This window comes from Pongo pygmaeus, chromosome 10 (assembly GCF_028885625.2).
Source record: "Pongo pygmaeus isolate AG05252 chromosome 10, NHGRI_mPonPyg2-v2.0_pri, whole genome shotgun sequence".
In the NCBI taxonomy this organism is placed as follows: domain Eukaryota; kingdom Metazoa; phylum Chordata; class Mammalia; order Primates; family Hominidae; genus Pongo; species Pongo pygmaeus.
In genome coordinates this window covers 131,865,046-131,891,996 of record NC_072383.2, presented here as the reverse complement: position 1 = coordinate 131,891,996, position 26,951 = coordinate 131,865,046, and the positions used below count along the sequence as shown (strand labels likewise).

Sequence of the window (26,951 nt, the reverse complement as noted above, 5' to 3'; positions counted from 1 at the left end):
GCCATTGCATTCTAGCCTGGAGGACAAGAGCGAAACTTAGTCTCAAAAAAAAAAAAAAAAAAAAAAAAAAAGAAATAGACAGTCATTCTTCTTAAATTAAGCAAAAAAAAAAAAAAAAAAAAAAAACCCCAAACAACAAAAAGCAAAAGACATTTTTATTGAGAAGTGAGGAAACACACAGATCAGAGAAGCAGGTTCTAAAGGGATAGGATCCACAGTTATTCTTGTAATCATTTAGCCAGAATGAATGGATGTTCTCAACAGAATTCTGGGACAAGAATGAATGAGTTCCCACATTTTCTGGTTCATGTGCAAATGAATTACAGTCTCAAAATTCTGAAAAAGAGATTACCATTATCCAACAATGGGTAAAATGCTCACCTGTAGCTAGTGGAACGGATACCTGAAAGACACTACCACAGGAAGCACCCCAGAGAGGGGAGGTATTTCTCCAGAGAAAACAAGGGTGCTCATGTCAATCAATGGACAACAGGCATGGAACTGCAAAATATAATAAACGTTCATTACAATGAGTTCTCTTAAGTGGCAGTCCTGTAATAAATGCCAGATCTGCTTATGAAAAAGAAATCAAAAGACAATTAGCATTTAATATGGAAAATACTGGGGGATATTATTCCACAAACTATCAAATATATATATAGATAGATAGAACAAGTTACATTAAAAAATAAAGTACGAAAAATTTTAGAAATACTATTCAGTGTTAACTCAGGGAAGTCACATTAAATATCCCTTAACTTTAAGAATCTGTTCCCTGCGTTTTTCCTGAACATTATTTACATATTTTTTAAAAAACAACTTTATACTCCACCATGAAGTCAACTGTTCATAACAAGATTTTATTTTACAAAAACACAGCTTCAAATCTGGAATGTGACTTTCCATGGAACACATTTTCAATGGGAAAATGCTTCCTTAATTTATTCAACTTATAAGGTGTTCCTAGTGTAAATTCTCTGAATCTTCATGATGATACTACAACATTTGATACATTTATTGCTCCTCATTCCTTCCATTATTTTCATCTACAAATATCTGTAACTTATTTCTGAAAGCTTTTACACTCATCCCAAATATGGTTGGTCTCTCTCCTCTCTGATTTTTGACATGAGTGTAGTTTTAGGGCCTCCTGCTTGTAAATCCTGTCTATATTATCCGAAGTCTCCTGAACATCAGTTTCTCACATTGCATCACTCTGATTTCTCATTTATGAGTCTTCCGATGTATACGAAGCCCTGAATTCCAACAGAAGGATTTCCCACATTCAGAGCATTTCCATGGTTTCTCTCCGGTGTGAACTCTCTGATGTTCACTGAGAGATGACTTCTGAGTGAAGGCTTTTCCACATTCACTGCATTTAAAAGGTTTCTCTCCCGAATGAGTTTTCTGGTGTATCTGAAGTGATGCCTTCCTAGGGTAGGCTTTTTCACATTCATTGCATTCATAGGGCTTCTCAGCTGAATGAGTTCTCTGATGTATGATCAGCTGTGATTTTCCACAAAAGGCTCTCTCACACAAACTACATTCATAGGGTCTCTCTCCGGTATGTGTTCTCCTATGTATAACAAGGTATGACTTGCTGCTGAAAGCCTTCCCACATTCACTGCATCCATAGGGCTTCTCTCCTGCATGAGCTCTCAGATGTGCAGTGAGCTGTTCCTTCCTACCAAAGGCTTTCCCACATTCACCACACTGATAAGGGTTATTTCCTGTGTGAACTCCCTGATGTACAATGAGTTGTGTCTTCATATTGAAGGCTTTCCCACAGTCACTGCATTGATAGGGTTTTTCTCCTGTATGCATTCGGATGTGAACAAGGAGATAGGACTTACTCCTAAAGGCTTTCCCACATTCACTGCATTTATGGGGTTTCACTCCTGTATGAGTTCTCTGGTGTACAATGAATGGAGACTTCAAACTAAAGGCTTTCCCACATTCGCTGCATTCATACGGTTTCACTCCTGTGTGACTTCTCTGGTGTAAAAGAAGCTGTGATTTCCAGCTGTAGGCTTTCCCACATTCACTGCAGCCATAGGGTTTCCCTCCTGTGTGAATTTCCTGATGGACAATGAGCTGTGACCTGAAAGAGAAGACCTTCTCGCACTCACTACATGAGTAGGGTTTTTCTCCTGTATGAACTCTCTGATGAGCATTAAGGTTTGACTTGGCACTGAAGGCTCTTTCACATTTACTGCATTCATAAGGTCTCTCTCCTGTATGAATTCTGAGATGTACAATGAGCTGTGACTTACAACGAAAAGCTTTCCCACATTCACTACACACACAGTTTTTTTCTATGCTATGAGCTCTTTGATGCTTAAGAAAATATGGTTCTTCATAACCATGAAACTTATCAGGATTCTTTCTTAAATAACTTCTGCTTGGAGCTGAGTTTTGTGTCAAACTTTTTCCATGTGTGTTATAGAGTCTCTGTCTTGACGAATCATGGGTTTTGCTCAGATTAAGTCTTCCCAACACACTACAAGCATAGCTTCTTTCAATACTCTCAAGCTCATCTTGATTGTTCTGGTACCATTCTTCCCAGCCATCTACAAAAAAACAAACAAAAGATAACTTTTTGAATCATAACATAAATCTGATATGGAAATAAACAGTATTAGGACTGCGATGTAATCAACCTTTCTCTTTTGGTAACAAGCCTACGACACTGGTTCAAAAGATTCCATATTGGCCAAGCATGGGGGCAAGGGAACTGAATCAAAACAAACCAAAACAGGTCACCTCGTGAAAACTGGTAGCAAATTACCAGTAATCAAAAATAGTTTTTAAAATAGAGGTTTAAAATTGGCACTTGGATTAGCCAGACATGGTGGCAGGCACCTGTAATCCCAGCTACTAGGGAGGCTGAGGCAGGAGAATCACTTGAACCTGGGAGGTGGAGGATGCAGTGAGCCAAGATCACGCCACTGCACCAAGTACAAAGTTCCTGAGGAGGAAGCCTGACTGACAGGGTTTAAGAAATAGAAAAAGGCCAGGAAAGCTAAAACCCACTGAGTGAATAGAATGAAAGCAGAACCAAATTATTCAAAACCATGGCAAAAAGTTGTTTATATTTTTAAGATTTTTTTTTTTTTTTTTTTTTTTTGAGACAGGGTCTTGCTCTGTCACCCAGGCTGGAGTGCAGCGGCACAATCTTGGCTCACTGCAGCCTCCATCTCCTGGGTTCAAGTAATCCTCCCATGTCAGATTCCTGAGTAGCTGGGACTACAGGCACATGCCACCATGCCCAGTTAATTTTTGTATTTTTAGTAGAGATGGGGTTTCACTTGTTGGCCAGGCTAGTCTCAAACTCTTGAGCTCAAGCGATCCGCCCGCCTTGGCCTCCCACAGTACTGAGATAACAGGTGTGAGCCACTGTGTCCAGCCTAAAGGTTTTTAATTACAGAGAATCTCAGTCTTCTGCATTTAAAAGATCAGTTTGACTGTTCTGTAAAAAGTAAGAAAAGGACAGAGAAATACTTTAGGAAGCTACTGTAGCAGTCCAGAATGAGATAATAATCTGAACTATAGTTCTTGATATACTTTGGATATCTGTCCCCGCCCAAGTCTCATGTTGAATTAGAATATCCAGTGCTGGAGGTGGGGCCTGGTGGGAGGTGTCTGCATCTGGATTATGGGGGCAGATCCCTCATGGCTTGGTGCAGTCTTCATGATAGTGAGTTCTTGTGAGATCTGGTCATTTGATAGTATGTGGCACATTCCCCGCCCCCTCTTGCTCCTGCTTTCACCATGTGACATGCCTGCTCCCCCTATGCCTTCCACTATGACCGGAGCTACCTGAGACCTCCCCAGAAGCAAATGCTGCCATGGTTCCCACACAGCCTGCAGAACTCTGAGTCAATTAAACCTCTTTTCTTATAAATTACCTAGTCTCAGGTGTTTCTTCTCTTTTTTTTTTTTTTTTTTCTGAGATGGAGTCTCGCTCTGTTGCCCAGGCTGGAGTGCAGTGGCGTGATCTCGGCTCACTGCAAGCTCTGCCTCCTGGGTTCAAGCCATTCTCCTGCCTCAGCCTCCCGAGTAGCTGGGACTACAGGCGCCACCACGCCCCGCTAATTTTTTGTATTTTTAGTAGAGACGGGGTTTCACCATGTTAGCCAGGATGGTCTCGATCTCCTGGCTTTGTGATCCACCCGTCTCGGCCTCCCAAAGTGTTGGGATTACAGGCGTGAGCCACTGCGCCCGGCCAGTCTCAGGTATTTCTTTATAGCAATGAAAGAATGGCCTAACACATGTCTGGAGTTGAGGAAATTTGGAACATACGGGAGAGAGAACTAAGATGGTTTGCTAAGGGCCTGGATGTGGGAGCAGAGAAGGGGAGGAGTCAACAGCTTGAACGGCAAGATGGCACTGCTCCTTAGAGATGGAAACACTAAGAAAGAAACTTGTGGAAGAAAATGAAGGACTGGCCATTTCTTTTGAGGAAGAACGGTAATTTTAGTAGGAAATTCCCATTTCTGATACTGAGAGTAAAGTCTGGGAAAGCATGGGGTAGCGCTTCCACAGGCAGGTAAAACCCAGGACTCAAGTGCCAAAAAGACGTCAATTTTGACGTTACAACACGGGGGGAAGCGTAAACCTTCGGAACGGAAGAGCCTTTCGACAGTTACAACATTCGGAGAGGAGAGCCAAATTGGGAAAAAATACCCCTCTGGACAATGCAAAAGGGAAGTATAAGGTGTGTAAAGTCACTCAAAGATATAGGAGACACCAGGGCTAAGACTGTGAGTCAAGTCTAGGGGATTTAATTGTGGAAGGCAAAGGAGGAAATAAAAGAAATGGAAATAGACAGCAACGAGCCACATCAAGTGAGGGGAAAAAGAAATCCCCTAAAGGTCTTGATGCCCAATAAAACCCATGACCCTGGGGAGGAGGGAAACTTACCCAAAAGCAAACCTGAAGCAGAGTTCAGGGAAGAGGGGCATGCCTGCCTCTCAACAGTAAGGGGGAAGAAAAACCCAAATATATGAAGAGTGACAGCGATGTCCTTATCTGAGGAGCTCCTGGCTTCATCCTGAGTCAGCTCCAGTAGCTCAAGGACTTCCAGAAGCATTTCTGAAGACAACACTGTGAGTGCCCACTCCTCAGGTACTCATCAGCTCACTCCCATGCCTCCACCTTCCTCATTCTCACTCACCCACCTGGACAGCTCTGCCTGGAAATTTTGGCATTTATTATCCATGGATCTTCTCCTTGTTCCAACTTGAAGATTAAGTCAGGCTTGGTACCATGATACCCTGTTGATAGGAAATCACAAAGGGTAGGGACCAGGCTGTTAGGGACAGGACCGAGGAATCAAGAGCTACAGAGCAAAACTGCTCATCTCACTTGGGGAAAGATTACAATTAGGAAGTGTGGGACAAATAGGGACTAAGGAAATTTGACCCCTAAAGTTCAAGTTCATAATCATTAAGCACTTCAGAGATCCCAGAGTAGATCAACAACAAAAAAAGGGATGGCAATTTAATACTCACTATCTGAGTGACATTGAGATGCAGTACTTACCCACTGATATCAGGTTATGATAGTTTTCCAATATCACATCTCTGTAGAGGTACTTCTGTGTAGAATCCAGTAGCTGCCATTCATCCCAGGTGAACTCCATAGATATATCCTTGAACGACAATAATCCCTGAAATAACACACACCCTGTTCAATTGGATGCAATTACATTAGGTGACATGGAAAAGATGCAGAGGAACTGGGAAGGGATAAATGTTCCTCTACCAACTATTTCCTGTGGCTGATTCAGCATTTACTTTGTGAGAGAATTAAAAATCAATCAAGGAGTGCCAGGCATGGTGGCTCACGCCTGTAATCCCAGCACTTTCGGAGGCCAAGGTGGGTGGATCACAAGGTCAGGAGTTCAAGACCAGCCTGACCAAGATGGTGAAACCCTGTCTCTACTAAAAATACAAAAATTAGCCGGGCGCAGTGGCAGGCACCTGTAATCCTAGCTACTCAGGTGGCTGAGGCAGGAGAATCACTTGAACCCAGGCGGCAGAGGTTGCAGTGAGCCGAGATCGCGCCACTGCACTCCAGCCTGGGCGACAGAGTGAGACTCCATCTCAAAAAAAAAAAAAAAAAGAAAAAAAAAAATCAATCAAGGAGCTTCTATTTGCCGATACTCTCTTGGGTCCTGAAGATTTCAGGATGAATAAAATCCAGTTCTGTCTTCAAGAAGCTTTCTATCTTGTAGATGGGAATTAACATTTATACATGCAAACAAAATAAGGTGTTCTGAGTCCTTGGTAAAAACATCCAGGGTACATTTTGTACAAAAATGAAGAGAGCCACTCAAGTAGTCTTAGAAGATTCATGATGTGTTCAAGAAGTTGGGGTGGAAAGAGCAATTCAGGAGGTGTTTGGACAAGGTTCAACTGAGAACAGGGGGATAAACAAGAGAGTTTATCCTTCTACTTGCAGGAGTCTGAAGGCAATTGGTCTGGGGCTTCCATCTCTTGCTCCACCTTACATGGCTTCCACTTCCAGGGCAACCCAGTCTAAGATGGCTCTAGTCATCACATCTGCATTCTAAGCAACAGCAAAGAGTGGGGGCTGGGAGGGAACAGCAGGGAAATTCAGAAACGGAGTTTCTGTATATGACCAACTGAAAAACTGGCAAATCTATTATGAAAGAAAGAAAAAAAAAGATTGGAACATAATTTGCAGTCCCTGTACCAGGAGCAAGCATCACACAGAACACATGGTAGAGCCTGGTCAATTCAAGGAACCGCAAATATTTCAGACACAGAAAAGACTGCTGTCTTTGTTTTCTATTTTTATAACAGAATACCAGAAACTGGATAATTTATAAAGAAAAATGTTCATTTAGCTCAAGGTTCTGGAGGCCAGGAAGTCCATGAGCATGGTGCTGGCATCTGGTGAGGGCCTTCTTGCTATGTCATAACTTGGTGGAAGGCATTACATGATGAGAGACAGAGAGCATGCCAGCTCAGGTCTCTCTTCCTATCCTTATAAAGCTACTAATCCCATCATAGGGGCCCTGCCCTGATGACCTTATCAAATCCTAAATACCTCCCAAAGGCCCCACCTCCAAATACCATCAACAAATAAACTTAGGAATTACATTTCCAACACATGAAATTTGGAAGATACACTCAAACCACAGCGATGGCTACAACGGGTGAACTGGTAAGAGCTAGACTACAAAATAAACCTGGAGGCCAGGTGCGGTAGCTCATGCCTGTAATCCCAGCACTCTGGGAGGCTGAGGGAAGTGGATCACAAGGTCAGGAGTTCAAGACCAGCCTGACCAACAGCGAAACCCCGTCTCTACTAAAAATACAAAAATTAGCCAGGCGGGGGGGCAGGCACCTGCAATCCTAGCTACTCAGGAGGATGAGGCAAGGAGAATCGCTGGAACCAGAGAGGCAGAAGTTGCAGTGAGCCAAGATCGCATCATTGCACTCCAGCCTGAGCGACAGAGCAAGACTCCATCTCAAAAAAATAAATAAATAAATAAACCTGGAATGATTTTCCTGGTTGATAGAAGAATTGCCAATGTAGGTTTATATAAATAAGAGAAATAATAGGGCAATGTTCAAAGAAATGCGGCCTGAAAATTCTCTTGGAGTGAAGACAAATACAGGAGTTCACATAAGAAAAACCTACCAATTGAAATACAAGACAAGTTAACAAACAAAAAAAAAAGTTCCAAATTTAAGCAGATAGTAATGAAACATCTGAAAATAAAGTATAACGAGAACACCTGATAACCAACTAAAAGGAAAGAACAATGCTTCTTGAAAGTGGGAGAGAAATAAAGTACTGAGAAAAAATAATGCTGATTCTGAAATCTTATACCAGCCAAACTAAAAAGCAAAAATAAGGGAAAATAAAAGACATTTTCAAATATACAAGCACCTGGAAAATTTATATCCATCAAATGGTATATAGGTAGCTCATGCCTATAATCCTAGCATTTGGGAGGCTGAGGCGGGAGGATCACTTGAGTCCAAGAGTTTGAGACTATCCTGGGTCACATAGTTAGACCCCATCTCTACAAATAACAAAAAATGTGTGGGCATAGTGGTGCACGCCTGTAGTCCCAGCTACTCAGGAGGCTGACGTGGAAGGATAGTTTGAGCACAGGAGTTTGAGGCTGTAGTTGGCCATGACTGTGCCACTGCACTTTACACTGGGAAACAGAACCAGACTCTGTCTCTAAAAAAAAAAAAATTAACAATTTTTTAAAATTAAAAAAAAATTACACCCTATAGAGACAACATTAAGACACAGAAAGAATTGGTGGGAAGCTGGATACAACGGTAAGCACTGAAATCAGCAGAACACAAATCTATTGATTCAAACACATCTGAACTAAAATTATAATCAGCTACGATTTAAGCATGTGTGTGATGCAAATAGATGAGAATCATAGAAAATGAAGGTATAAAGAAACATCTTTCACTTGGGAAAAGAGAAAATGCAACTGTTTAGACTTTGGTTTAAAGGGAAACGTTCAGTGTGCCTGTGAACAACTTAAAGGCAATCAAGCACTAAAAATGTAGGGAGGGAGCAGGGAAGAAGACAAGTACAGCTTCCAAAACAGTAGAGAAAAAAAACTGACTGAGAAAGAACACATTCATGTTAGAAGAAATATACTGAAAACAAAACTAAGACAGTTTGAAACTTATGAGATACACCAAAGAAAAAAATACAAATTAGAAAATAAAGAAATAAAAAAAGATATCAGGTAAATGCTAAATCAATGAAAGCTGATACTCACAGAATTAGCATAAATAATTGCATTTTTACATCAGTTTAACTCAAAGGACTTAAACTAAAGGCATTTCTTATGCATCCCAAGTAGCATGACGGTCTCACTGCAGCCAACAGACTCCTCTTGCCCAGGCACCTCCACGTGGTTCACCATCCCTCCTGGCTCATCAATACTCGGCCATTATTCTTCTATGCTAGATGGCTTTTCTATAATATATAACTTCACAAATCAAAACACCTACAAAGTTGTAAGATTTATGCCCATTAGGGAGGTTGAGATGGAGACTAAATGTGATTTGAAAGTAGGAACAGAGAGAATGGAGAGAAGATTCAAACATGATTATCAGTATCCTCCTCTGAGACCCATTTAAATTACATACAGGAATACAGCATGCACAAACACACCTCTAAAAGAAAAGGGAGGCCAGGCACGGTGGCTCATACCTGTAATCCCAGCACTTTGGGAGGCCGAGGCGGCGGATCACAAGGTCACGAGATCAAGACCATCCTGGCTAACACGGTGAAACCCCATCTCTACTAAAAATGCAAAAAATTAGCCAGGCGTGGTGGCAGGTGCCTGTACTCCCAGCTACTCGGGAGGCTGAGGCAGGAGAATGGCGTTAATGCAGGAGGCAGAGCTTGCAGTGTGCTGAGATTGCGCCACTGCACTCCAGCCTGGGCAACAGAGCAAGACTCCGTCTCAAAAATAAAAAAAAAAAGAAAAGGGAACTATGTAAACAGAAGCCAATATGATATTTTGATAAATTTTTAATAAACAGTAAGCCAAAAATCTGGTAACTAACTTCCGTGAGCAGATGCTCTCCCAGAGGTAAGCTGATGCACAGCAAACCATCTCTCCCACAGAAGCCCCAAAAGTTTTGGGAACAGTCATCCTGCATGACGAGAATGAGATGTGAACTGAAAACAGCTAAAAGCAGTATATGAATTAGGCTCCCAGGTCCCATCCACCTAGGGTCTCCGGGGTGGGTGTTACTCAGCCAACACATGACCACTACCTAACATGCCAGTGGTGGTAGGTACTCTTAACAAAATCCAGGCTGGGCGTGGTGGTTCACACTTGTAATCCCAGCACTTTGGGAGGCCAAGGCAGGTGGATCACCTGAGGTCAGGAGTTCGAGACCAGCCTGGCCAATATGGTGAAACTCCGTCTCTACTAAAAACACAAAAATTAGCCAGGCGTGCTGGTGCACACCTGCAACCCCAGCTACTCGGGAGGCTGAGACAGGAGAATCACTTGAACCCATGAGGCGGAGGTTACAGTGAGTAAAGATCGCACCACTGCACTCCAGCCTGGGTGACACAGAAGACTCCATCTCAAAACAAAAAAACAAAAAACAAACAAAAAATCCAAGCAGGTAACGCACACAGTCATGAGAGAGAGGGAGGCACAGGTGCTGTTTCAGACACAGTGATCAGCAGCTCTATGATGAGGTGATACCTAGGCAGAAATGCAAGTGCTGTGAGAAGCCACTGAAAGGCTTCTCGCTCTGACTCGTATTTTGAGATCATCCTGACTGCTGTGGAAGAGGGAGGCGGTTGTGTAAGAGGAGATACCGGGGAGACCAGTTAGAAGGCAACTGTGTTAGTCCAGTGGAAGAAGGCAGCGTAGGCCAAAGTGACAGCGATGGGGATGATAAGCAGTGGCTGGATTCTGGGCATCCTGTGGGGACAGAGCCAGAACACAACCTGACAGAGACAGCATGGCACGCTGATGGACAGAAGGGGGGCCAGGAGGACACCAAGGAGCCTGGCCAAGCAAACTACAGAACTTTCCCTTTAAGGAAGTGGAGAAGCCTGGGGATAACAAATGGAGAAGGAAGATAGTGAATAACTGGTCCATGAACAACTGAAGATGGGGGAGATCGAACCGGAGAACAGTCCACAGAAGTGAGTCACTGAAGGAGAAAAGTGACCTTGCTAAGAACACGTGAGAAGAAAGGGAAGCGGGTATCCATCCTCTCAAACAGGAGGGGCTCCAAGAAAAGGAGACTGTGCAAGCGCCCCACACACAACCTGGACATCTGCAACAGCCGACCAGGCTAAACCTGGGTAATCTTCAGAAGGAACTGACATGTGCTTAAGAATTTAAGTAAACAAGGATCCAATAACTGCTTTCCTCTGAAAAATTCTGAAGGCAGAGACTGCCGCGGGACTCTTAAAAGGCAGCTGGGGAGTGAGGGCTCAGCAGCTCACCTCAGGCAGGGCCCCGTCCCCCTGGGGCTCACCTCAGGCAGGGCCCCGTCCCCCTGCGGCTCACCTCAGGCAGGGCACTGTTTCCCTGGGCCCAAGGAACACCCAGAAGATTCCCGAACTTGACACTTGAGCTCACTAGCAGGCTCCTCCTCAGCAGCACTACCTGCAGGGAGGGAGACCCCAGGGGAAGAAGCAGTGAGTGGACTTCTGGGTGAGACTGCAAGCAGTGAGAGAAAGAATCACATACACCATGGAACTGCAGGGCGGAGCCCTGTCAGAGGCTCCAACCAAGCCCCACTGATGCCTGTCATAACTCTGGGTACTGACCACCGCACAACAGGAGCCTCTGTGTCTTTTCCTCTAACCACTGATTTTCCCATCCCAACCCAGAAGGAGCACCCATCGGAGGGCAACAAGTAAATGAAGTGGGAATACAGACAAGCCTCCTCCATCTCCCCTCTGCAGGCCAAAATGAGGGGAGGTACAAGAGCCTGGAGTGAGAGTGTGGACTGAACTTTCCCATACCTGAAAGTAACTGAGAGTCAGTAACAAACAAGGCTGTGAACTGAGCATCATCAGCTCTCCTCATGATGACCACTAGGGAAGAAAGGGCTGACAGAGGAAGCCTGAGGCTGTGATGAGAGAAATGAAGCCACTACTGTGCCCTTATTATGTTCAGGCCGCTTGTCAAGCTGGTTACTTTAAATCTGAGGGAGAAGAAACATGAAACAAGTCACTTCGATGTGACCATATTAGAAGCTGAAGGTCGATAGCAGAAGACGAAACGGAGCCCAAAGCGGCTGCTTCTGGGGACACAGGATGGAAGAGGGAAGGTGCAGAGCAGACAGTGGGTAGACCAGGAGCAGCGGGTAGACCGGGAGGCTTGTTGTCTATTTTATTTAAAGCCTTTTACTATTTCTTTAAGCTTGATACGAATAAAAACAGGCCGGGCATGGTGGCTCATGCCTGTAATCCCAGCACTTTGGGAGGCAGAGGTGGGTGGATCACCTGCAGTCAGGAGTTCAAGACCAACCTGGCCAACATAGTGAAACCCTGTCCTACTAAAAATACAAAAATTAGGCCGGGCACAGTAGCTCATACCTGTAATCCTAGCACTTTGGGACGCCAAGGCGGGCGGATCACGAGGTCAGGAGATAGAGACCATCCTGGCTAACATGGTGAAACCCTGTCTCTACTAAAAATACAAAAAATTAGCTGGGTGTGGTGGCGGGCGCCTGTAGTCCCAGCTACTCGGGAGGCTGCGGCAGGAGAATGGCGTGAACTCTGGAGGCGGAGCTCGCAGTGAGCCAAGATCGTGCCACTGCACTCCAGCCTGGGCAACAGAGCGAGATTCCATCTCAAAAAAAACAAAACAAAACAAAACAAAATTAGCCAGGTATGGCAGCGCACGCCTGTAGTCCCCTCTACTTGGGAGGCTGAGGCAGGAGAATCGCTTGAACCCAGGAGGTGGAGGCTGCAGTGAGCAAGATTGTGCCACTACACTCCAGCCTGGGCGACAGAGAAAGACTCTAACTCAAAATAAATAAATAAATAAAAGAATAAAAATAAAATACAAAATAACTTAAAATTTTGAATTGACCTAGCATGATCAAAAGAAAATTTAAAAAGAAAATTTTATGACCAAGAAGCAGTCCAAAACTGTAAGAGATTTAAAATTTCACAAGAGATTATGATAAACAGTTCTACTGTAATGGGACATATATGCTGCAAAAAATCACACCATGCAAAGCTGCATAAAAAGCCATAGGATTTATGGGAAAAATGGGGTAAAGGCATAATACTGGTAACACACAAAAAGAGAACCTAGGAGGTTAGGCGCAGTGGCTCACACCTGTAATCCCAGCACTTTCAGAGGCTGAGGTGGGCAGATCATTTGAGGTCAGGAGTTCGAGACCAGCCTGACCAACATGGTGAAACCGTCTCTACTAAATACAAAAAAATTAACCGGGCATGGTGACAGGAGGCTGAGGCAGGAGAATCACTTGAACCCAGGAGGTGGAGGTTGTAGTGAGCTGAGATCACGCAAGTGCACTCCAGCCTGGGCAACAAGGGCGAGACTCCCCCTCAAAAAAAAAAAAATTTCAACACTTTCAAAACTCAGAATTTAAAGCAAAGTACAAGGAATTTCCTTGACACAATAAAGTGTTTCTTCCCTAAATCTATAGAAAATAACATACTTTATGTAAACCACTAAAATCATTTTCTTTAAAAACACATGACGGCCGGGCGCGGTGGCTCACGCCTGTAATCCCAGCACTTTGGGAGGCTGAGGCGGGCAAATAATGAAGTCAAGAGATCGAGATCATCCTGACTAACATGGTGAAACCCCATCTCTACTAAAAACACAAAAAAAATCAGCCAGGTGTGGTGGTGGGCACCTATATCCCAGCTACTCAGGAGGCAGAGGCAGGACAATCACTTGAACCCGGGAGGCGGAGGTTGGCAGTGAGCTAAGATCGTGCCACTGCACTCCAGCCTGGGCAACAAAGAGCGAAACTCCATCTCAAACAAACAAACAAACAAAAAAACTAAGAGAATCAGCTGAGATAAAATGAGAACTGGTGGAGATCCACCATCTTGTCTTGCAGCTGCCTGAGACACAGACATGGCTTCTGTTCCACTGACTCTGGAACTGTGTAAACAGCTGTTGGATTCAACAGTCCCTGATAAACAGCTCTCACCTGACTGACAAAGAGCTGCTTGATTTGTGGATGGCAGTTCCAAGGTGAACAAATGACATCCTGTTTGGAAGACTGCTGCTCTGATTAAAGAAGAGTCAAGAATCTTTCTGAGTTATTTATAGCTTAGAGCAACTGGGTAAAGTATGTTTTTGTGAGCAAAATTTACCTTTCTCTCTACCTGATTTCTCCAAAATTTGGAAACTATTCAAGAGTATTCTGATTTTATGGCAACAGAGTTATTTGCATAAGTTCAGCAAGAATCTGTTTTCTTTTGTAAAAACGACACAATTGGAGAGACTGGTTATTTTATCAAGACCTCAAATGGAATGGCATATTTTCAGATATAACCAGGCTGCTTTGAGAAATTTAGGTTGGATTTATAGAGCTGATAAAAAGCCCCTTGGAAAGACTGGCCTGGTACCTTGTCCACCTTAAAGATTCCTGATCTGTGGCAAGTAAAGAATGTCACTTTCTTACAGGCTCAGGAACCTCATAGTATTTTGGGATCTCGAGAAGACAGGAATTCATACAGGTGTTACAAGCACAGTCAAGCAGCAAATCCTTGGCTTGGCTTCTGGCCTTCTAAGCTTTTAAAAAGTCGAATCCAAAATTCCTTTAAAAAGTTCCAGCAAGGCCGAGAGTGGTGGCTTATGCCTGTAATCCCAGCACTTTGGGAGGCTGAAGCGGGCAGATCATGAGGTCAGGAGTTTGAGACCAGCCTGACCAACATGGTGAAACCCTATGTCTACTAAAAATACAAAAATTAGCCAGGCCTGCTGGCACACACCTGTAATCCCAGCTACTCAGGAGGTTGAGGCAGGATAATCGCTTGAACCTGGGAGGCGAAGGTTGCAGTGAGCCAAGATCACACCACTGCACTCCAGCCTGGGTGACAGAGCAAGACTCCATCTCAAAAAGAAAAAAGAAAAAAAAAAAAAAAAAAGCTCCAGCAAAGTCAACTTAAAAGAAGCCTACATGACTGGTCACTATTCTTGCTATTCTTTGTGCAAATAACCAGGCCAAGTATAATGAGATCAAAATTATTTGCAAATAAATTGGTCCTGCTATGATTTATTCTTAGTAGAAGTAGGGAAACCGGAGAGAGAAAATTTTAGATTCTGATCGCTGTTCTGAGTTTTTATTATTTGCCTATAATTTGGGCTAACTCTGAATTATTTCCTAGCTAAAAGAAGTCCCTAAAAAGGAACCAGGTTTTCGTTTTCTTCATGATACTTTTAGTCGGCCCATTAACGGAACAGGTTATTTGCTGCTGTTGTTCCGGCACAATCAAAAGTTCTCTTTCGTTTGTAATCCTTGCATGCATTCTATTTCTATTATTCAAATTATTGTTATGTATCTCTCATTGTTTTACTTCATCTGAGACAACCAAAGTCATAGTATTCTGGAGACTAGAAATGATTCAACAACCCTGTGAATCTCCTTAATTTGGAACCCTCCTTGGCCTAATCTGTTTTCCACTGCACTGCTGCTAAAGCTATGCAGTATCAAGCACCCTACCTAATGTTCAGAGGAGGGCGCATAAGATAGAAAAGCTGGACTGGGAGGTGAAGTGTGAAGGCCAAAGCAACTCCATTTTGGAAGCTCATCGACCATGTGGGCTTCTGATTAACCCTTGCTCTGGACTCCATCTTGGAAGCTCATCTACCGTGTGGGCTTCTGATTAGCCCCTGTTCTGGGAAGGCCTCTAAGATTTCCAGTTCATCTATTGTTCCTTGTGTCAGACCAGGTACTTACCATAAATCCTACCCTTAGGTCAAACAACCTTGATGTAACCATACTTCAACTGTCCTACACATCCCCTCTGAACCACCCCTCCCTATGGTCTAGAAGCCCTGGGTCTGGGGGTAATGGTGCAGGGATCCACCATCTTGTCTTGCCACTGCGTGAGACACAGACATGGCTTCTGTTCGTAAGTCCCTATTAAATGTTTCTTTCTAAGGAAAAAAAACAAAAACAAAAACAAAACAAAACAAAAAACCATGAGAACCAGTAAGAAAAGTCAACAGGGTAGCAGTTTTAAACAAATCAATAAGGAATAGGTTTTTGGTACATTAGCAGTCACCAACCAGAAAATATAGTAAGAAAATGCCTATATGATCATAGTAACAAATCTAGAAAGTACTTAGGAATAAAAAGCTTTAAAACACAGGAAAACCTAACAAAAAATACACATGATAAAATATGTAAGTACAGAAGAGATTGAAGCAATATGCCATGTTTATGATGAGTAGACTTACATGGCAAAGATATTAATTTTCCACAAATTAATTTACAAATTTGATAAATTCTCAATGAAAATACCAAGAAAGTTTTTCATTTTATTTCATCTAATAATTCTAACTCTCATTAATGTAAAATAAAATCATATGCTTGGACTACTCCTGCTACAACTAGAAAATTTTAAATACTCTTATCTTTTTAAAACACCAGAGACCTGTAGAAGCAAGGAGGACTAAACAAACTAAAATTGCAGAGAGAAAAGAGCTCCTCTTGGGTGAGCTAAAATTGCTGGCTGTTACCTCGCTGGGCCATTTGCTCAGCTTGAGAACAGTGAAGGAAGGGCTCGGCCCAGACAGAGGACTATTCTAGGGGAAAGAGAAACCAGTGAAGGTTTTGATGTGCCCTAGTGGACAGTGAGTTTTCCCCATGGGACATCTGTTGAGTGCTGGTCAGTGCAAGAAGCTGCAGGCTGGGCTGGAATGGCAGACTGAGTCTCCACAGCCTCAAGATGCTCCAGAGTAGACAGGAGCCTGCAATAAATACACCATCCAGAAACCCGAAGCCACAGATAACAGAGTACAGCCCCTAAACAGCTCAATTCCTGTTTTGATTGAGGTGATCAGCCATTCCCCTACTGCATGACAGAGAAAAGGGGAAATATCCTCTGATACAAAACAACAGTAAGGCCAGGCATGGTGGCTCACCCCTGTAATCCCAGCACTTTGGGAGGCCAAGGTGGGTGGATCACCTGAGGTCAGGAGTTTGAGACCAGCCTGACCAACATGGTGAAATCCGGTCTCTACTAAATATACAAAAATTATCCAGACATGGTGGTGGGCACCTGTAATCCCAGCTACTGGGGAGGCTGAGGGAAGAATTACTTGAATCCAGGAGGCGGAGGTTGCAGTGAGCCAAGATCGCGCCACTGCACTCCAGCCTGGGTGACAGAGCAAGACTCTGTCTCAAAAAAAATCACAACAGTAAACTTCAGTCTCTGTGGTTATTCCTTTTAAAACAATGTCAGCAAAAAATTAAAAACTTTGAGACATGAGGCAGGAAAATATGACTGACAAAAGGAATAGGCAGATAATTGATAAGGACGCACAGATGATCCAGATGATGTTAGCAAACAAGTAATATTACAAATAACTATCATAATATATAACTATACAAATATTTAAAATACAGAGAAGTTGTATACAGTGAATAAACGGAGAACTGGAATTAAAAAAAAAAAAACAAGGAGACATTTAGAAACAAACAATTGATCCCTGAAATGAGCATCAACGGGACAATGGCCAGTACAAGTCTGTTAAGGATGTGGAGCAAACCATCCTTCTCGTGGGGTTGTGCTACTGTCCAGTGAGCACATGGTGAAGGCAATACAGCTAACACCTACACAACACACCCACATCAATTACGGTGGTGCAATTTTTTGAAAAGTGGAAAACCTCTTTTCCATGAAAATAAAACGGGATATAGAGCAAATGCAGCTCTCAATTCCTGGTACTGGGAATGTGAAGTCATTTCGCCACTTTGGAAAACTGAGAGTATGTACTAAATTTAAATATATGTGTACAATGACTCAACAGTATCATTCGTAAGTATGTGCCCAGTGGTTCTCAATGGGTAGGAGGGAGATTTTGCCCCCCGGGGGCATTTGACAATGTCTGGAGCCATTTACGGTTGTCATAGTGGGGCATTGCTACTGGTACCTACATAGGTCGAGGCCAGGAATGCTGCTCAGCAACCCACGATGCACAGGACGTTCCTCCACAACAAAGAATTATTCCGTCAAAATGTCAATAGTGCTGAGGTTGAAAAATCCTGGTATGTGCCTAAAGAAATGATAGTTGATGTCTACCAAAAGAAATGTACAAAAATCTTCACAGTCGTGTTATCTAAAATAGCCAGTAACTGAAAACAACCTAAACACGGTTGTTGACGATAACAGATGATTACAAGAGACAAATTATGAAATGTTCATACAACAGAATATCATATAACTTCACAAAAATAAGCCAACACAAACATTTTAAGGATATAAACATATGTATTAAAAATGTATGGGGAAAGACCTAGAAGAATATCTATCAAACTGATTACCTCCGAGGAGAGAGAGGAGATTGGGATGGGTGGGTGGTTATAAGAGACTGAATTGTGTTCTAAGAGAATCAACTGTATCATCAAAAATTAACAGTTCCAGTTCTGCATGTAAAGAGTTTGGAAGTAGCCACTCTGTCCTAACAAGTAAAAAGTTTAACAAACTGAAAAATCAACAACTCTTCTTAGATCCGAAAGAGAAGTGAAGATACAAGGCAAACCACTGTCCCCAAAATTAGAGACAGGCAGAAACACAGTAGTTACCAGAGCACAAATCTCTGTGAGAAACAGTGTCAGGACAGAAATACCTGAACTGCAACTGGCAAATTGCTAGAGGCTAGGTGTGTGCATGTCTGAAGTTAAAAAGTCCAGGCGGACCCAGTCATGATGGGAGTGGAGGGAGACAAGGTCCCAAGCTTTTCTGAGTTTTACTTTCAGGAGCTCAACCAGGTTCCCAGAGCCTAATATACTGGGGTTTTGTCAGAGCTTAACTAACCTGAGGGAAGAGAGATATACCAAATTCCATCCTGTCCCATCTAAGGGATGGGGTGGGGGTGGCCTGGGAAATACTTGTGAGGTTCGGAATCCAGGAGAACAGGCTCACAAAGAGACAGACCTAATCAGGGGCCTACAGAATGCTCACCCTTTCCTGACATCTCACCACCACATTAGTAAAGTACTATTAACAGTAATTCTTTCTACTCAGTACATCATGTCTAGCTATGAATGTAAAGGGACAAGGCAATACTAAAAGGCAGAAAAACATAGACAGGGCAACCACGCGCGGTGGCTCACACCTGTAATCCCAGCACTTTGGGAGGCCGAGGTGGGTGGATCACCTGAGGTCAGGAGTTCGAGATCAGCCTGGCCAGTATGGTGAAACCCCGTCTCTACTAAAAATACAAAAATCAGCCAGGCGTGGTGGTGTGCACCTGTAGTCCCAGCTACTCAGGAGGCTGAGGCAGAAGAATCACTTGAACCCAAGAGGTAGAGTTTGCAGTGAGCCAAGACCACACCACTGCACTCCAGCCTGGACTCCGTCTCAAAAAAAAAAAAAGCACAGACAAGGCAAGCTTCAGAACCAGACACGATAGGGATGTTGAAGGTATCGGACAAAACTTAAAACAACCATGAATAATATGTTATGGGCTCTAGTGAATAAAGTAGACAGCATGCAAGAACAGATGGGCAGGCCAGGCGTAGTGGCTCACATCTATAATCCCAGCAATTTGAGAGGCTGAGGTGGGTAGATCACTTGAGGTCAGGAGTTTGAAACCAGCCTAGCCAACATAGTGAAACTCTGTCTCTACTAAAAATACAAAAATTAGCCAGGCACGGTGGTGCACACCTGTAGTCCCAGCTACTCAGGAGGCTGAGGCACAAGAATGGCTTGAACCCAGGAGGCAGAGGCTGCAGTGAGCCCAGATCGCACCACTGCACTCCAGCCTGGGCTAGAAAGTGAGACTCCGTCTCAAAAAAAAAAAAAAAAAAAGAAATACTAGTGATCAAAAACACTGTACAGAAGTGAAGAATGCCTTTGATGGGCTTATGTATTATGTAGACTGCAAGAGATTGAGGAAAAAAATCTTTGAACTTAAGGATGGATCAACAGAAACCTCCAAGCAAAGAGAACACTGGGCAAAAAAAAAAAGAACAGAATATCCAAGAACTGTGGACAGCCATAAAAGGTGCAGATATGCACAATGGAAATACCCGAAGGAAAGGAAAAGAACAGAAGAAAGACAGCTGGTGCCTGACGCACAGTGGTTTGACTTAGTATTTTTCAGTTTTACAACGGCGCAGAAGCAATACATATTCAGTACGTTCCCCAACTTATGATGAGGCTCCATCTGGATAAACCTATTATAAGTTGAACATATTGTAAGTCGAAAATGCACTTCTGACAAAGAGATTTTCAATTTATGATGAGTTTATCAGGATGCAACCACATCATTAAGTCAAGGAGCATCTGGGGCATCTATATATGAAACAATAATTACTGAAAATTTTGCTGAAATATGTCAGACACCAAATCACAGATGGAGGAAAATCCGAGAATACCAAGAACATAAGTGCCAAAAAACCTGCACGTAGGCATATCGTTTTTAAAACACAAAAAATCAAAGATAAGCCAGAGGGAAAAAAAAAATACCTTACCTACAGAAACCACACAAGCAAGAAAATGGAGTGAAACAGTTAAGGTGTTTAGAGAAAAAAAATCATCAAAACAGAATTCTGTACCCTGCAAAATTATACTTCAAAAGTAAAGAAAGTCTTTCTCAAACAAAAACTAAGATAATTTATTGCTATTACAAGTAAACTTGCCTTAACTAGGCAGAAAAGGAAAATACAGGTCAGAAACACAGATACACTTTTTTTTTTTGAGACAAGGTCTTACTCTGTTGCCCAGGCTGGAGTGCAGTGGCATGATCTTGGCTCACTGCAACCCCTGCCTCCTGGGTTCAAGCGATTCTCATACCTCAGCCTCCCGAGTAGCCAGGACTACAGGCACGCACCACCATGCCCGGCTAATTTTTGTATTTGTAGTAGAGACAGGGTTTCACCATGTTGGTCAGGCTGGTCTCGAACTTCTGACCTCAAATGACCCACCCGCCTCGGCCTCCCAGAGTGCTGGGATTACAGGGATGAGCCGCCAGGCCCGGCCACAGATACATATTTTAAAAAGTGAGAACATCAAAGAAAGAATAAGTGAAAGTAAAATTAAAATTTTTTTCTTATCATTTTTTTGAGACGGTCTCACTCTGTTGCCTAAGCTGGAGTACAGTGGCACGGCAGCCTCGAACTCCCGGGCCCACCTCACCATCTCACCTCCCAAGTAGCTGGGGCTACAGGTGCACACTAGCACACCTGTTTTTTTTTTAGGTTTTTGTTGTTGTTGTTGTTGTTGTTTTGTATAGGCAAGGTCTCTGCATTGCCCAGGCTGGTCTCGAACTCCTGGCTTCAAGCGAGCCTCCTGCCCTCAGTCTCTGAAAGTGCTGGGATTACAGGCGTCAGCCACCATGCCTAGCTATTTTTCTTTTTTTGCTGTTGTTGAGTCTCGCTCTGTCGCCCGGGCTGGAGTGCAGTGGCACGATCTTGGCTTACTGCAACCTCTGCTTCCTGAGTTCAAGCGATTCTCCTGCCTCAGCCTCTTGAGCAGCTGGGATTACAGGTGTGTGCCACCATGCCCGGCGCTAACTTTTGTATTTTTAGTAGCAACAGGGTTTCACCATGTTGGTCAGGCTGGTCTTGAACATCTGACCTCGTGATTCACCCGCCTCGGCCTCCCAAAGTGCTGGGATTACAGGCCTGAGCCACCACGCCCGGCCATGCCTAGCTATTTTTCTTATTCTTAGTTGACCTAGTCTGTTCAAAATAGTAATAGAGGCTGGGCACAGTGGCTCACGCCTGTAATCCCAGCACTTTGGGAGGCTGAGGGGGGGTGGATCACTTGAGGTCAGGAGTTCAAGACCAGCCTGGCCAACATAGTGAAACCCTGTCTCTACTAAAAATACAAAAATTAGCCGGGAATGGTGGCACGCACCTGTACTTCCAGCTACTCGGGAGGCTGAGGCAGGAGAATCGCTTGAACCCAGGAGGCGGAGGTTGCAGTGAGCCGTGATCACGCCACTGCACTCCAGCCTGGGTGACAGAGCAAGACTCTATTAAAAAAAAAAAAGAAAAAAGGACAATAAAGGCACATCATACTATGAACAATTCTACGTCCACACATTTCATGACCTAGATGAAACAGATCAAATCCCTGAAAGACACAATCTGCCAAAACTGAACAAAAAGAAACAGACACTCTAATAAGCCTAAATTGAATCAAAAATCAAGAATCATTCAAACCAGAATGCGCCAGGCCAAGATGGGTTCACTCACTGGTGAAGTCTACCAAACATTTAAGGAAAAATCACACCAATCATTTTTTCCCTCTACAATATTTTTCAGAATATAAAGGCAGAGGGAATCCTAACTCAGTATATAAAGACAACATCGCTCTAATACCAAAACCAGACAGAAACCCTAGAAAACTATAGACAAATTATCTCATAAATATAGATACAAAAATCCTCAACAAAATACTAGAAAATAAAATACCTCAATGTATAAAAACAAGTGTACACCACAGCCAAGTGGGATTTATTCCTGGTATGTAAGGCTGGTTCAATACTTGAATCAGTTCCATCGTATCAAATGACTAAAGAAGAAAAAGCATAAATAGATGCAGAAAAAACTTTTTTTCTTTTTTGAGACAGGGTCTCGCTCTGTCACCCAGGCTGGAGTGCAGTGGTGCAAACATGGCCCACGGCAGCCTCGACCTCTCAGGCTCAAGCAATCCTTCCACTTCAGCCTCCTCAGTAGCTGAGACTACAGGCATATGTCACCATGCCCAGCTATTTTGTTTTTTAATTTTTTGTAGAGATGGGGTCTCACTATGTTGCCCAGGCTGGTCCTGAACTCCTGGGCTAAAGCTATCCTCCTGCCTCAGCCTCCCAAAGTGATTACAGGTGTGAGCCACATCTGGCCCAGAAAAAAAATCTGACAAAATCCAACCCCATTCACAATTAACAACAACAAAAACCCTCACTAAACTAGGAATAAAGATCTTTCTCAACTTGATAGAGAATATCTACCAAGAAAAACGCTACAACTAACATCATACTTAACTGTGAGAAACTTGAAGCTTTCCCACTAAGATCAATAAGGCAAAATGTATCTTTAATCCCCTCTCACCACTCTTTTTCAACATTGTACTGGAAGTCCTATCTGAGGCAAAAAAACAAGAACAGAAAATACAGGATGAGAATCCCTGTTCCAAAAACCTGAAATCTAAATGCTCCGAAATTCAAAAATGACATGTGGAAAATCCCACACATTAACTTAATACAACCTTTGTTTCACACACAAAATTATTTAAAATACTGTATAAAATTACCTTCAGGCTATATGTATAAGGTATATATGAAACATAAACAAATTCTGTGTTTAGACTTGGGTCCCATCCCCAAGATAGCTTATGTATATGTAAACAGTCCAAGATCTGAAAAAATCCAAAATCCAAAACAATCCTGGTCTTAAGCATTTTGAATAAGAGATACTTAACCTGTAAAATGTATAATGACTGTGAAGGAAGGAATAAAACTTTGTTCACAGATGACATAATTGTGCAAAGTCCAAAAGAATTCACCAGGCCAGGCACGGTGGCTCACGGCTGTAATCCCAGCACTTTAGGAGGCCGAGGTGGGCAGATCACGAGGTCAGGAGATTGAGACCATCCTGGCTAACACAGTGAAACTCCGTTTCTACTAAAAATACAAAAAAATTAGATGGGCGTGGTGGCACGTGCCTGTAGTACCAGCTACTCGGGAGGCTCAGGCAGGAGAATCCCTTGAACTCAGGAGGTGGAGGTTGCAGTGAGCCGAGATCGTGCCACTGCACTCCAGCCTGGCCAACAGCGAGACTCTGTCTCAAAAAAAAAAAAAAAAAAATTCACCAAAAAACTCCTGGAACTAAGTGACTATACCAAGGTTGCAGGATACAAAGTTAATATACAAAAGTCAACCCCTTTCCTGTACACAGATGTAAGCTGAATTTGAAATAAAAAACACAATACCATTTACAGTAGCACCCACAAAAATTAAATACTTAGGTGTAAGTCTAACAAAATATATAATGATACTATATAAAATCTATATGAGAAAAACTACCAAACACTGCTGAATGAAAACTAAAAACTAGATAGAGAGATATAACATGTTCATGGATAGGAAGACTCAATATCCAAGACTTCAGCTCTTCCCAACTTGATCTACAGATTGAATGCACTGTCAGTTAAAATCCATCCCAGCAAGTTATTTTGCAGATGTTGACGAACTGATGATAAAGTTCAGACAGACAAAAGACTTAGATTAGCTAACAGGATACTGAAGCAAAAGGATAAAGTTGGGAGAATGAACCTGACTTCAAGACTTATAGGCTGGGCATGGTGGCTCACACCTGTTATCCCACCAATGCTTTGGGAGGCTAAGGAGGAAGAAGTGCTTGAAGCCAAGAGTTGCAGGCCAGCCAGGGCAACACAGTGAGACCCTATCTGTACAAAAAAAAAAAAAAAAAAAAATTTAGTTAGCCTGATGTGGTGGCATGTGCCTGTAATCCCAGCTACTCAGGAGGCTGAGGCGGGAGGATCCCTTGAGCCCAGGAGTTCGAGGCTGCAGTGAGCTGTGGCTGTTCCACTGCACTCCAACCTGGGCAACAGAGTGAGATCCTGCCTTGAAAAAAAAACAAAAGATTTACTATAAAGACCAACCTGGGCAACACGGCAAAACCCCATCGCTACAAAATATACAAAAATTACCCGGGCTGGGTGGCACGTGCCTGTAATCCCAGCTACTCGGGAGGCTGAGGCTCAAGAATCGCTCGAACCCGGGAGGCAGAGGTTGCAGTGAGCCGAGATCGCGCCACTGCACTCTAGCCTGGGTGACAGAGCGAGACTCCGTCTCAAAAAAATAAAAAAAGACTTATTATAAAGCTACAAAAATCAAGACAGTGTGGCAGTGTGGTATTAGTGAAACAACAAATAGATCAATAGAACTCAAAAAAGAGCCCAGAAATAGACCCATATAAATACAGTCAATTGATCTCTGACAAAGGAACAAACTCACACGGGGAAAAATCCACTCCTAACTTTCTCTCGTTTCTTTAGCACAACAGCCTTTCTTCACCGTGTGTCCTTTCCTTTCATTAACCTGAGTCCTCACCTCGGTCCTCTTGAGGGTTCCAGTTGGTCACACTCTGAGCTTCCACGAATATAATAAGGTGTCTTTATATATTTCCAGTTTAGACCTCCCATGTGAGTTACAGGCTGAAATACAGGCATTGGATATTCAACACCTGCGAAAGTCATTCCCAGGGTCCCTCTTTCAATAGCATTCCTAGTCTCCGGCTGTATAGCTCAGTGGTAGAGCACCACATCCGGCAACGTCGTCACCACCACTCACCGAGGGCAAAGGATTTGGCAATCAAATCACTTGTAAAGTCTCCCCTCTGGTTCACTCCATCAATAATTCATAAAGTCCCAATGATCCACTGGCCCGCCCCTTACCTCTTGGGACTCTCGAACTCCGCATCTAGCCTTTTCTCCCTATTCATTCACCTGTAATTGTGTCCATAGTTCACTAGACTACCCTCCCCACCAAACCAAAGCTCCTCTAAAAATTAGGAACATACATAATTTCTCTGCATTGCCAGCACCAGCCTTAGAGTCCAGCAGACAAAAAGACACTCCATAAACAAGCATTTGGCCAAACGAAAAAGGAGGAACTGATCATTTCTCCAACGAAGTTCTAAGGGTCTGCATAAGACAACTTTGTGTAGAAAACATGAAATGATGGAGGATCCTCAGATTTCAGGGCCCGCAGCTGGCCACCAAGTGCAGTATAACTGCCCGTCACAGAATACCACAGGCACGTTTCTGCAGGACCAGAGCTTAGGTGAGCTTCAGAGGAGCTTTGGTTTGGTGGGGAGGGTAGTCTAGTGAACTACGGACACAATTACAGGTGAACGTGAGTTCAGTTCCCGGAGTAACCCCGAAGAGATTAACGTGGCCACCCTCAGTATCCAGTCGACTTTTAAACAAAGAAAGTCTCTACATACCCAGCACGAAGCTGTCCGGAAACTGGTGGCCATCCCCACGCCCACGTTCGCGCGCTGCCTGCGGGGGCGGGACCCGCGGGCTGCGGAGAGACCGTGAGGGATGCGTCCGCCCGAAGACAGGTGCGGGACCAGGACCCCAGGCTCCTGACCGTCCCGGGGCTGAGTCGTTGGCAGAGACGCCGGCTCCTCAGCTCTCACCCAACACGGACCGCGGGTGACTAGACGACCTCCCGGTCTGGGTACCAGGAGTCGCACGGATGGATTTGTGCCTTTCCGTGGCCCTGACTCGGGAGAGCAGGAGGCTGATCTGGCTCCGTCCACGCCCCGGACCGACGGAAGTGTTTAGCTGGTCAAGTCCTTGGTCTGCCCAGGATAATCCGAGCCGCTTAGCTCCGCGCCTCCGCGGCCACAGAGACTCACACACCCGCTGGCCAGATTTCGGTCCACTGAGTCTAAGCCGGAAACAGCCCTGCACGCGCGCACCCGACTGAGGCCGGGAGTGCGGCGCATGCGGAAGTGCGTCCTGCGTCGATGCGCCAGGACGCGACGGCGCCGGAAAAACTACATCTCCCACAATCCTCGGAGAAGGCTGCCTCGTTACAGACCTGGCTTCCAGCTGCAGCGGATCTAGAGAGGGGCACAGCCTGACGGCAAAGGAAGGCTGGGAGGGGGCTTCGCCAGCGGCACCTGGTTCACCCTCCCTCGGCTGCGCCAGGTTCAGTACCATCCTCGGAGCCTGGACGCCCAGTTTCCCAGGGCCTGTAGAACTGACTCAGAGTCCGACCCCAGCAGAGACGCAGGCGTGCTGAGGTTTTGATATCAAACAAGATAGGGTTCAGACCAGAAGGCACAGCAAAAAAGGACGCTTTGTAAAGCTAAAAGCTGCAATTCATAGGGTTAAATAACAGTTTTGAATATCAGTGCACCAAATAATAGAGTAACCAACTTCATAAAGGAGAAACTATAGTAGATGTTAAAGACAAATAAATAGAACCACACCAATAATGAAACTGCCTTTGCAAAAATTATATCAGTGAGAAAATTATAGCAGTGGGGGAGGTCTAATCTAACCAAACCGCCGACTCTGCATGCCTTTGGCTGTCAAGATGCCTTCATTATTCCTGGGCTTAGGCCAAGCTAACTTTGGAAGACATTTAGGTTATAGTTTAAATGATAGCCCTTTTCCAAAACCCAACTGCCTTTGTAAAACCTATGAGAGACCACCAAGCTAGCGGGAGGAGAGGAGCC

At 43.8% G+C, this 26,951-nt stretch overlaps 1 protein-coding gene and 1 pseudogene across 10 annotated transcripts; one reads left to right on the top strand and one right to left on the bottom strand.

Moving 5' to 3' along the window:
- Positions 1 to 138: 138 nt before the first annotated feature.
- On the bottom strand, positions 139 to 26,221 carry ZNF26 (zinc finger protein 26). Of its 10 annotated transcripts, XM_063646885.1 has the most exons (9): positions 25,704 to 25,720; positions 24,809 to 24,912; positions 17,661 to 17,779; positions 11,524 to 11,705; positions 11,063 to 11,161; positions 5,545 to 5,671; positions 5,181 to 5,276; positions 1,206 to 2,570; positions 139 to 501 (listed from the first exon to the last, which is right to left on the bottom strand). In XM_063646885.1, the coding sequence occupies exons 4-8, from the start codon at positions 11,572 to 11,574 to the stop codon at positions 1,225 to 1,227; spliced, it is 1,719 nt and encodes a 572-aa protein (XP_063502955.1). In that variant the 5' UTR covers positions 11,575 to 11,705; positions 17,661 to 17,779; positions 24,809 to 24,912; positions 25,704 to 25,720; the 3' UTR covers positions 139 to 501; positions 1,206 to 1,224. The 10 variants fall into 10 exon arrangements, with proteins under 10 accessions (XP_063502955.1, XP_063502956.1, XP_063502957.1 ...); XM_063646886.1 differs by lacking the exons at positions 11,063 to 11,161; positions 11,524 to 11,705 and having other exon boundaries at positions 139 to 2,570; positions 5,545 to 9,318; positions 25,704 to 25,719; XM_063646887.1 differs by lacking the exons at positions 11,063 to 11,161; positions 11,524 to 11,705 and having other exon boundaries at positions 139 to 2,570; positions 5,545 to 6,597; positions 25,704 to 25,719.
- On the top strand, positions 17,271 to 17,383 carry LOC129011082 (U4atac minor spliceosomal RNA; annotated as a pseudogene).
- Positions 26,222 to 26,951: the final 730 nt, after the last annotated feature.